General features: G+C 41.3%; 1 protein-coding gene across 1 annotated transcript in view; it reads right to left on the bottom strand.

The window, feature by feature from the left end:
- Window positions 1–11817, bottom strand: part of COL25A1 (collagen type XXV alpha 1 chain) — a 314583-nt gene that overhangs the window by 45881 nt on the left and 256885 nt on the right. The window contains exons 16-18 of the mRNA XM_035324280.1: window positions 11306–11338; window positions 11101–11136; window positions 6991–7035 (exon numbers count right to left, since the gene is read on the bottom strand). Of these exons, the coding sequence (XP_035180171.1) occupies window positions 6991–7035; window positions 11101–11136; window positions 11306–11338 (114 nt within the window). The remainder of the gene's footprint in view (window positions 1–6990; window positions 7036–11100; window positions 11137–11305; window positions 11339–11817) is intronic.

Genomic DNA, 11817 nt, shown 5'->3' with positions numbered 1-11817 from the left:
TCCCTTCCCTTCCCTTCCCTTCCCTTCCCTTCCCTTCCCTTCCCTTCTTTTTCTCCTAGCTTTAGGAGACAAACTTCTATGCACCCAGCTTCAAAATCCCATCTTTCTTTTTCTCTGGAAGTCTTCTTTTGTATCAGAAGCCACTGGATGAAAGGAGTATCAATTCTACTAGAGCTTACAAAAAGTTCTATGGAGTAGCAAGTTCCGCAGTCTTTCCATGGAATTAGGAAAGTCTCTAATTCTCAGGATGAGCTCTTTGCATATGAAGTGATTAAAAAAAAAGAAATTCAAGTACAGAAAAAAAATAGGAACTCCTTTTGTTTTCATTTAAAAAAAAAAAAATCAAATTCCATATTCTTATCCAAGAATATTCCCACATTCTTATCCAAGGTTCTACTGAAACCAGCCACAGTCCCAGTTAAGTCAGTCTGAAGTACAAAAAGATAAAAGTGGCTGCATACTGGCAACTCTGTTGAATCAGCCAATTCCACTAGATTTTAAAGCACAGAAAACTTTCCCCACATCCCAAAAGCAGAAGAACTGGGAAGGCTTTCTTTTCTTGTGCCAAATCATTCAACAGTTTTCTTGAACACTAAATGGAAAGCCCACCTGATAAACACGTGGCTCAGAGGCTGGTGCCAACACAGGAATTTTGGGTTCTTCGACCATGGGCGCTTTACTTGGCACCCGGCCTGATGGCCACCGACGAGTCCCAGCTGCCTCCAAGGGGAAAACGGATCCTAGCCCAGGAGCTGGCAGGGCTCATTGAAAGGGCTTTAAACTAGGTAAGAAGGGGGACGGGGATGAAACAAAGCTTGTTGGAGGTGTGCCGGGGGAACAATGGCAAGGCTGGGGGAGAAGGCAAAGACTCAACTGAAGTGCGTCTACACTAATGCACACAGCATGGGAAACAAGCAGGAGGAGCTGGAAGCCATTGTGCAGCATGCAGGCTATGACTTGGTTGCCATCACGGAAACGTGGTGGGACCACTCTCATGACTGGAGTGCTGCAATGTCTGGCTATAGGCTCTTCAGAAGGGACAGGCAGCACGGAAGGGGTGGTGGAGTGGCTCTCTATATTAGAGAGTGTTTTGATGTCATCGAACTTGAGGCTGGGAATGATAAGGTGGAGTCGCTATGGGTTAGGATCAGCGGAAAGGCCAACAAGGCAAGCATCCTGGTGGGGGTCTGTTATAGACTGCCAAACCAGGATGAGAGGACGGATGAGGAGTTCTACAGGCAGCTGCCAGAAGTTGCAAAATCATCAGCGCTTGTTCTTGTGGGGGACTTTAACTTCCCAGACATATCCTGGAAACACAACACAGCCCAGAGAAAGCAGTCCAGGAGGTTTCTGGAGAGCGTGGAAGATAACTTCCTGACACAGCTGGTTGGTGAGCCTACCAGGGGAGGTGCCCCACTAGACCTCCTGTTCACTAACAGAGAAGGACTGGTGAGAGGTGTGCTGGTCGGGGGCTGTCTTGGGCAGAGTGACCACAAAATGGTAGAGTTCTCGATACTTGGCAAAGTCAGGAAGGGGATCAGTAAAACCGCTGTCTTGGACTTCTGGAGGGCTGACTTTGAGCTGTTCAGGACACTGGTTGGCAGAGTCCCTTGGGAGGCAGTTCTGAAAGACAGAGGAGCCCAGGAAGGCTGGGCGCTCTTCAAGAAAGAAATCTTAATGGCTCAGGAGTGGTCTGTCCCCACGTGCCCAAAGACGAGCTGGCGTGGAAGAAGACCGGCCTGGCTGAGCAGAGAGCTGTGGCTCGAGCTTAGGAGAAAAAAGAGGGTTTATAATCTTTGGAAAAGAGGGCGGGCCACTCAGGGGGACTACAAGGATGTTGTGAGGCGGTGCAGGGACAAAATCAGAAAGGCCAAAGCTCATCTGGATCTCAATCTGGCTACTGTTGTTAAAGACAACAAAAAATGTTTTTATAAATATATCAGTACAAAAAGGAGGACTAAGGAGAATCTTCACTCTTTACTGGATGTGGGGGGAAACTTAGTAATCAGAGATGAGGAAAAAGCTGAGGTGCTTAACGCCTTCTTTGCCTCAGTCTATAGCAGCAAAACCAGTTGTTCTCTGGATGCCCAGTACCCTGAGCTGGTGGAAGGGGATGGGGAGCAGAATGTGGCCCCCCCAATCCACGAGGAAATGGTTGGCGACCTGCTACAGCATTTGAATGTACGCAAGTCAATGGGGCCAGATGGGTTCCACCCGAGGATACTGAGAGAACTGGCGGAGGAGCTGGCCAAGCCGCTTTCCATCATTTATAGGCAGTCCTGGCTATCGGGGGAGGTTGCAAAAGGCTAGCAAACGTGACGCCCATCTACAAGAAGGGCCAGAGGGTAGACCCAGGGAACTATAGGCCTATTAGTTTGACCTCAGTGCCAGGGAAGCTCATGGAGCAGATTATCTTGGGTGTCATCATGCGGCAGTTGCAGGGCAAGCAGGCAATCAGGCCTAGTCAGTATGGGTTTATGAATGGAAGCTCCTGCTTGACGAACCTGATCTCCTTCTGTGACAAGGTGACACACTTAGTGGATGAGGGAAAGGCTGTGGACGTGGTCTACGCTGACTTCAGTAAAGCTTTTGACACCGTTCCCCACAGCATTCTCCTCAGGAAACTGGCTGCTCATGGCTTGGACTGGCGTACACTTCGTTGGGTTAAGAGCTGGCTGGATGGCTGGGCCCAGAGAGTTGTGGTGAATGGAGTCAAATCCAGTTGGAGGCCGGTCACTAGTGGAGTCCCCCAGGGCTCGGTACTGGGACCAGTCCTCTTTAACATCTTCATCAATGACCTGGATGAAGGGATCGAGTGCACCCTCAGCAAGTTTGCAGACGACACCAAGTTAGGTGTGTGTGTCGATCTGCATGAGAGTTGGAAGGCTCTGCAGGAAGACCTGAATAGGATGGACCAATGGGCCGAGGCCAACGGTATGAAGTTCAACAAGGCCAAGTGCCGGGTCCTGCACCTGGGACACAACAACCCCAAACAGAGCTACAGGCTGGTAGATGATGTGTTTAAAAAGCTGCCTGTCAGAGAAGGACCTGGGAGTATTGGTTGACAGTTGGCTGCATATGAACCAGCAGTGTGCTCAGGCAGCCAAGAAGGCCAACAGCATCCTGGCTTGCATAAGAAACAGCGTGGTCAGCAGGTCCAGGAAAGTGATTGTCCCCCTGTACTCGGCTCTGGTGAGGCTGCACCTCGAGTACTGTGCTCAGTTTTGGGCCCCTCGCTACAAGAAGGACATGGAGGTGCTTGAGCGAGTCCAGAGAAGGGCTACAAAGCTGGTGAAGGGTCTGGAGAACAAGTCTTATGAGGAGCGGCTGAGGGAGCTGGGACTATTTAGCCTGGAGAAGAGGAGGCTTAGGGGCGACCTTATCACACTCTACAGGTACCTAAAAGGAGGCTGTAGCGAGGTGGGGGTTGGTGACACGTGCCTGGTGACAGGACGAGGGGGAATGGGCTAAAATTGTGCCAGGGGAGGTTTAGGTTGGATATTAGGAAGAACTTCTTTACTGAAAGGGTTGTTAGTCACTGGAATAGGCTGCCCAGGGAAGTGGTTGAGTCACCATCCCTGGAGGTCTTTAAAAGATGTTTAGATGTAGAGCTTAGGGATATGGTTTAGTGGAGGACTTATTGGCATTAGGTCAGAGGTTGGACTCGGTGATCTTGTAGGTCTCTTCCAACCTAAACTATTCTGTGATTCTGTGATTCTGTGAATAAAAGCTCAGTTGCAGTCATGAGCTTTGCTTTGGTATTGTTTTAAAGATGGAGGGGAGAGAAATCCCAGAAATGCTGATGAAAACCCAGAAATGCTGCACAAAATGCTGTTATTGAGAAAAGTTTGTGTCCTGTTGAAGTTGAGAATTGCACTGACAAATTCCAGAAAATGCAAGACAATGGATTTGAGAGATGTCTGATGGTACAAGGAATAAGGGTATGCATTATTTCCATTACAGTAAGGTAGTAGTGCTATGCACATATCATCCCATAAAATTGTGAGATAAAACAGGTATATGAAGTTTGTGTTTCATAGGAAGTATTCTGCATCTATGTGGTGTCAGTTGGGGGGATATCAGAGCCATGAGTTAATATTCTGTGTTTAGGTGCCTTACTCACTTCCCAAATGACATGGTGGAACGCATTCAGAGGCCCATTAAGTTTCCAGACATTCCTAAACGGCAACAGGTGCTTCAGAAACACTTCTCCAGCATGTCACAGACAGCTTCATCACTGTCTTGGAAATAACTGACTGCACTTGTGTTTCCTCCGCAGCACCACTGACAATGTTGAGAGAAAGAAAAAGAACAGGAAGAACTCCCAAAACATCTGCATGGGCACAGTGAATGAGTCTAGAAAAATAATTAACAACAACCCCGCTGCATGCTCTGAATTCAGGTATGATACTTGTATGTCCATCCAGTATTGCAGTCCATTCAGGCCCCGATATCATGTTAAACCAAGCTCTAATGGGTTTCTGGGAACATATATTGATTAATTAATAGAAATGGCATTACAAGAAGTTGAAACTTTCCAGAGATTAATATTTATTAATCCTTTAAGTAGCCTGGCTATGCCTTCAGGAATACTGGAATGGATGCCTTGGGAATTTTCTTCAGCCATGAAAAGAAAGATGAGATTTAGCTGGAAATATATGGTTCTCTGACTGCCGTGTTATTAATGTATTTACAGGCTGGTTTAGCATTTGTAAGGAGTGCTATGTACGTGTATAGCTACCTAAAGCATTTCATATTGCAGCCTGCCACTGTAGAGAGATTCATTCACAAGAAGGCAAATTTGTAGTTTAACTCATACATTTAAAGAAGACTTCAATTCCTTTCATGATAGTAATAGGGTAAATACCTAACACCAGAAGAACTACATCCGAGAGTTCCCTGCACATAGAATACCAGGGTCTTGCTCATCTTTTCTCTACATAGAAGAACTATAAGATACTAAAGGAAATTCTTTGAAAATTAAATAACTTGGAGTCTTCTCTTGGCTCTTTCTTCTCCTATGTCTTGAAGGATTCTGTATGCATGGGTCTGTCAGCATCGAACAATTCCATAGCTGTTTAGAACATGAAAACTCTCTAAACATGATCCTCAGACAGCTAGTTTGTTCACTCAAAATTACTTGATACTGTATAACAAAAGGAAAAAAAAATGTTCACTATTTATTTACTTAATCTCCAGGCAAATAAATAAAGAAATAAATTGTCTCCATTCCTTGGCTACTTGGCTGGGGAGCAGAGGTTTAGGCTAAACCCATTCACCTACAGGAACTAATGCACTTCAAAAGCACTTGCCACCTAGAGCTAACTGCTTGAACAGAAAACAAACGGGAAGTGCTAATTTCTAGAACATCATAGGAAGACATAGATTTTAAGAACATCCTGTAATAACTCCTATTATAGAGGACTGAAGAAAGACAAAAAGTGCAGTGACATCCCTAATGTATTTTAGCTGCAAGGGACCTCAACAGACAATTTTGTAGAAGACTTTTCACTTCATGTTTTACCTTTTAGGTGAATCTGAAAGCCACTCTTCTGAGCCATTCTTACCATGAACAAAAAAAGCCTAACAGCAATGATATTCTCAGATCAGAAATTTAAACTTTTGTAATTTCCTTGCTGATGATATTTGTGGACATGCATGGTCTGTATGAACATGGAATCCACACAGACCTGCCATAATATAACCCCAGCTGGTTTTGGCAAGTGCTCCCAGGATGCTGGCATGGACCTCCAGCTGAGCTAGCTCTTTGCTCACTATTAAATCAAACAGACCATGGATTTCTGTTGAATCTGTTTATGAAAATAGAATTTCATTACACGAAGGACTCAGTTCCTACATGATCTTCACTAGTCAGTGTAGGTTTCTTTCCTGCAGAAAATGAACGACCTCCCTGGGAACTACATTTTCAGGTGTAACATTCAAACTTTAATAAGCACTTTCAATTTTTCCTATAATTCATTAGCAACAGAGAAAGGACATTATGCTTGAATGGTGTGGCGATTCACAAGTCCCTTGGGAAAACCACTGCAAATGTTACATTCCATGAGATAATCCTGAATCCTACCAAAATGGACAAGAGCTTGGGCTTTGATTTATACCCCTTTTTATTGGAGAAGTGTTATAAACTGCCTACCGAGGTATGCACAGGCCCACACTGGAATGCAAAGAGAAAATTTCAGAGATTTTCTTCTCTGAAAGAAGAATCTTTGCCACAAAGGAGAAACAACCAATCTAACAGGCACTCACTCAGGATGTAAATCCAGTCACTTTGTGCAGCATTATATGTTTACAGCTCAAACTATGCAAGTGTCTGCAACTCCCAGTGCAACCACTTATGCTAGAGCTAAATCAACCACGTCTTTTGGATCAACTTACCTAAAGATCCCAGACAAGCTGGAAGCCAGGAGCTAAACCAGGTATTACATCAGGGTCTGTAGCTAATACTGAATAGAATCTTATTAAAACATTTTGACTTGTCAGTGGAGATTACTACTGTGTAATGGAGCAGAGTATTCTTGTTGACAGAGCCAGTTCTCTACAGCCTGTGTGTAATTAATAGTTTTCTGGTTGGAGGCTTAGTAAATTCAGTGAGACTATTGCTACGGGAAAGTACCCATCAAAATGGAAACCGAGTAAAACTTTGTGACAATGACAATGTCACAAATGACAAGTCTCTTCCATTATACAGAAATATAAAAGCTCTTATATATACATAAATATATTTAAGCAGTAGAATCTTTATTTCCTAGATGAGGCAATGGTCTACTTCACATTTTAATATAAGATACAGTTTGATTACTTAAACCAAAATTCAGTGCAAAACCTGCCTGTGACAATCCTCAGTTCAGTATCAGAGACTCAGAAGGCGCTAACAGCACAAGCACAGTAAGTTCACTTTAGCCACATCCTTGCAGTTCTGCCCCCCTTTGTGATGATTCCTAAATACAACAGAGACTACAATTTATTTACCTTTATCCCAGGGAGTCCAGGAAGCCCAGGAAGACCTGGTTCACCCTACACAGGAAAATTGCATAATATTACAGACATTATGAACATTATTACAGACCTTATGGACAGTATGGACACAACTACAGACATTATGGTCACTATCCAGTGAACACCTCTGTATATTCTGCAGCAAGATAAAAGAGATGACTGCTAGTCATTTCAGGCAGGACTGATATTATGATATTTTCAAAATGAGTGATTTAATGTGACTGTCCTAAATGTACATTTAGGAACACAAATATCTTCTGGGAACCTCTGATGCTATGATGACACCCACATAAAAAATAATAATCAAAAAATCAAAAAAGCAAAACAAAACAACAACAACAAAAAACCACCACACAAAATGAATTCTCATTGGCCTTCACCAAAGGAGAGGAAAACAAGCAACACGGCTTTATTTTACACACTGCCATTTAAGTTCCATACTTACAACAGATGTTTAATTCTGTTCCATTTTCAACTCTGAGATAGATATTTTGCTGCATAACTGTCTGATTTAGCTAGAAAGTAATTCGGGTTTAAATTGTGCACTTCAAGCAGGACTGCCTAATTACAACCGCACCATCATTTTTATAGAGCTATCTGTTGCATCATTTCAGTGCTTGGTATTTATCTCTGAATATATAAGGTGTCATGAAGGATAGCGGGAATATAAGCTTCTATAGTTTCACCCATAAATACCTTACTTATTTAAAATTGCAATAAAATGACCTATAATACAGCATTTGCAAGGGTAAATTGTTAACAAGAATAGAAAACTGAATGTATTTATTTTGAAGTGAAGATGATATTAGTCTACGACAAGAAAGCCTAGTACAACATTCTCACACATGAGGATTTTGAGGTAACAGCTAAATAGAAAGATGTTGTCTAGGGAAATAAAAATGATGAATGACAAAAAAAAAAAAATAGCAATAACATGAAGAAAACATTATTTTAAAGGCTGTAGACTTTATTTTATCACACATGTGGATTGAAACCAGCACATTGGATCTGAATATTCCCTGAACTTTCTAGAAGCTCATGTCTGAACTCTGAAGCCAACTTTTACCTTTATAATGAGTTGAACTATATTCCAGATTTTGTACACTCTTGAGCTTTACAGAAATCCAGATTTCTGCTCTGTGGTTTGGGCTGATTCATACAGATTTTGCTATTAAAACATTTTGTATGTGTGCATACACATACATATATACTTACATGTATTCACTCATCTATACAGATATGTATGCATGTATATAGTCAAAAAAACCACATGCATACAGATGTTCCTCAGACTACAGTACCCAAAAACACTTTGAGGCAATAATATTTAACCAGACTTGAATCACTAATAACAAAATCATGTTCTGCCACAAAAACACTGCTGGAAAACACAATAGAGGGTCTGCAAATTGCTTTACCAAATGGAGTAATTTTTACATGTTATAGCCGAATCTGATAACAGCTTCTTTGTCCATTTCAGTCACTCCAACATTTTAACTATTCATACTGCCTAAAAGCACAAGGAATAATCCAGTCTGAAAACATTAACTATAAAATGAGATGAAAGAGTGGACTCTAGCTCTTGGTTTATTGCCTAACACTTTCTAAAGCAGGAAACGCGTTGTCACTCTTGCAAAAGAATAATCCATTAAACAATCTCCATTACACTCAATCCTGACAAAATGCAAGCTACAAAACCTCTCTTCATCTTTCACTTTCTTACCTGAGGAGCCATACGTGTCACACAGCTAACATGACCTAGCCTCTTCCAACTGTGAAGCACTAAGTTTCACTTCTAAGCTCAGCATTTGAATAATTAGAACTGATAAATCTATTAATATTGCTGCAGTAGGTCCCTGTTTAGTCTTGGGACAGAGCTAACCCCTAGGGAACCACATGTAATAAGCAGAGAGGATCTGGCAAGGCCACTTCGGATTCACAATAATCAAAAACAATTAAGATGCCCCTCAAAGATGGAAAGAATGTAGAACAATGAAATCACTAACGCTTCATTAAAATTAGTATCATAGATGATGCATAACATTTTCTTTTCTAGACCTTTCATAATACATAATATGTGAGTATGATTAAAGAGAACAAGGATGTTTTAAGAAGCAGAGGCTGTATACTAACTCCACCTCATAATGCTAGGGTTGGCAGGGCAGGTTGTTCTATCGCCTCTGCAATACAACATATGCCACACAACAGCCTTGTCAGGCCATTCAAACAGCATCACACCTCATCTCATGTAAATAATGTTCAGGTTGGCAGCTCAGTATTTATCTGTTCTTAGAAGATTGTTAAGGAGTAACTGGAAAAAGAGGAAAAAGTAATATATAAGGAAGGAAGATGAAGGAAGGAAATAGGAATGGGGCACAGTAGGGGGAAAAGAAGGGAGGTGATGTAGTGGGTATAGACATATGTCTGTTTGAGAAAGGGTTACCACCAGCCTCTGGTGGGGTGAGCAAGTTCCTGCTGAACAGCTGCAGGATGGCAGATGTGGGAGACCTGGCTGGACGAGGCACTCTGAGTGAGCATATTATGGGAGCTGCTGGCCCTGGCTGGGCACAGGGAGGTGGCATATTGGGAGTGTGTGAGGTGATGTGGAAAGAATGCATTAAGCCCCCTTTGATGTGAACAACAAGATGAGACTATACAAAGTCTGAACTGCATGCCTCTCACTTATCTATATTACATAAACGAGATCAAACCTGAGTGCCTGGGGACTGAGATGCAAGAGCCTGATGATAAATCACTGCTGCTTTTGCCTCCATAGCAGCCAACTAATGAGAGGATGAATCTTAACAGGCTCCTAAGTGCATTTTCTAGTTTATTACCCAAGCAGAGCACACAGTGCAGAATCCACACACTTAATGATTCCACAGATTAGATAGCTTTAAACTAGTATGATTACTTTCTCTAATTAAAACTGCATTTTACTAAAAAACTGCATTTGCAACCATAGTAGTCTTTGTTTAGTCTGTTATAATTGATGACAATTAATATTTCTCAAACAAAAAGACTCAACTTCTTATTTTACATTAATGTATGTTTGGGGGTTTTGCTTGGTCACGTAAAGGCCCTGAGTATTAGAAACAGCTGTACTGTCATTCACTATATAGAATTTTAGCTCTTGGCTGGCTGGCTGGAATACCTGCTCATTCAATCTTCAGCTGTGCTTTGCTCCACTCTGGCAGCAGTGGGTGATTTTCAGTTATAAGACACAAGAACGGTGCTGAAGGCTCCAGAGGGAAACAAGTACTGCAAAGCAAAAATCTGGTTCCCTCATTGTCTCTTCTCTTTGCCCTTTCACCATTTCTCCCAGCAGGACCTGCCTCCTACTCTCCTGAAAGGCAGCTGAAGGCACAGCATTCACCATGTTTGTTGGACTGTGGATTCAAAGGGGAAATTTCCCAGCTTCATAGGACCTCATGCAGCACAGAGTCAATACAGCTCCTGATGGATCTTTACTTGCAAATAAAATAAAATAAAATAAAATATATAATATAATATAATATAATATAAAATAAAATAAATAAAATAAAATAAAATAACCAGCCTTGGCTACATGGCACCCAGGGGAATTTCTTCCTCAGGAAGGAAGAATGAAGCAGCATTATCCATTGCATCTCTGATAGTTCAATTCTTCTTACAAGTACATGGAAAAGGGATTCTAGTCAGCATTTATTTTCTTCCTAATGAGATGTAATAATGTCCCATAATCTGAAGGTTAATATTCAGTCAAACATGCAAGATTAACTTGTGATCATTCAAGTAGCAGAATCATTATTTGTTAGTTTCACCAGCTGCAATTGGGTAAGCTTTCAACACAAGAAGTACTCTGTCACTAGAAGAGGAAGTGGGTTATTCTAAAATTGCCTTTCATGCTAATTAGTGTAATTTCTGTGCTTTTTAAAATACAAAATGACCATACAAAAAAATTGTACAAGTCTTGGGCTGTTAAATTGTAAAGCCTTTGGATTATCCTAGTAGAAGTAAATGTTACTGGTAACATATGCATAACAAGTTTTATCACAAATCTGACAGTGAAGAAAAAAAGACACAAGAATTTCCAACTAATACCTTTTGTCCAGGTCGCCCAGATTCACCAGGTTCACCCTAATAGAAAAGAGATGAAAGGCATGAAATCTGACAAAATGATTTAAAAATAAGGTTGGGGAAAATCATAACATTAATGGTACCTGAAACAGCTGTGACACTACAAAGTAACACAGACCAGCCACCCCTCTTCTTCCCATGCAACTGCTTTAAACATTAAGTTACTTACCTTAATTCCTGCAGCAGATGAACCAGGGTCACCCTGATAGAAAATCCACAAGAAACCATCATACTTATTACATATACACTTTTTTTTTAAGAAAAGAGATACAGCAAAATATGCAAGGTTATAGCAAGATTATGTAGCAAAATAACTATTTAGCAAGAGTACCAATTCTCTGTGATGCTACATAGAAATTTATCCATTTAAATTAAATCAAAATGATTCAGAAAAGAAGCAGTATTATTTTAAAGAACATTTGGACAGAGTTAGTTTCAAACAGCACAATAATTAACCTCAAATTTCACAACCAATAATGTAGATGCAATAATTGCAGATTTTGTATAGATGTGCTTCATAAAGCCAGAAGATGGAACATAGTTTGGCATCTCTAAATTGCTGATATACATTAAAAATCTCTTACTGCCATTTACAAAGCATATAAATGATCTTTTTGACCTGGTTCTGCAGATGGCAAGTGTCAGGTCTCGACTGACAAGGCTTTTTGTGCTAATGAAGGT

Source organism: Oxyura jamaicensis, chromosome 4, assembly GCF_011077185.1.
Source record: "Oxyura jamaicensis isolate SHBP4307 breed ruddy duck chromosome 4, BPBGC_Ojam_1.0, whole genome shotgun sequence".
NCBI lineage: Eukaryota > Metazoa > Chordata > Aves > Anseriformes > Anatidae > Oxyura > Oxyura jamaicensis.
The sequence above is the reverse complement of the archived record's forward strand: the minus strand, read 5'-3'. Positions and strand labels throughout refer to the sequence as shown.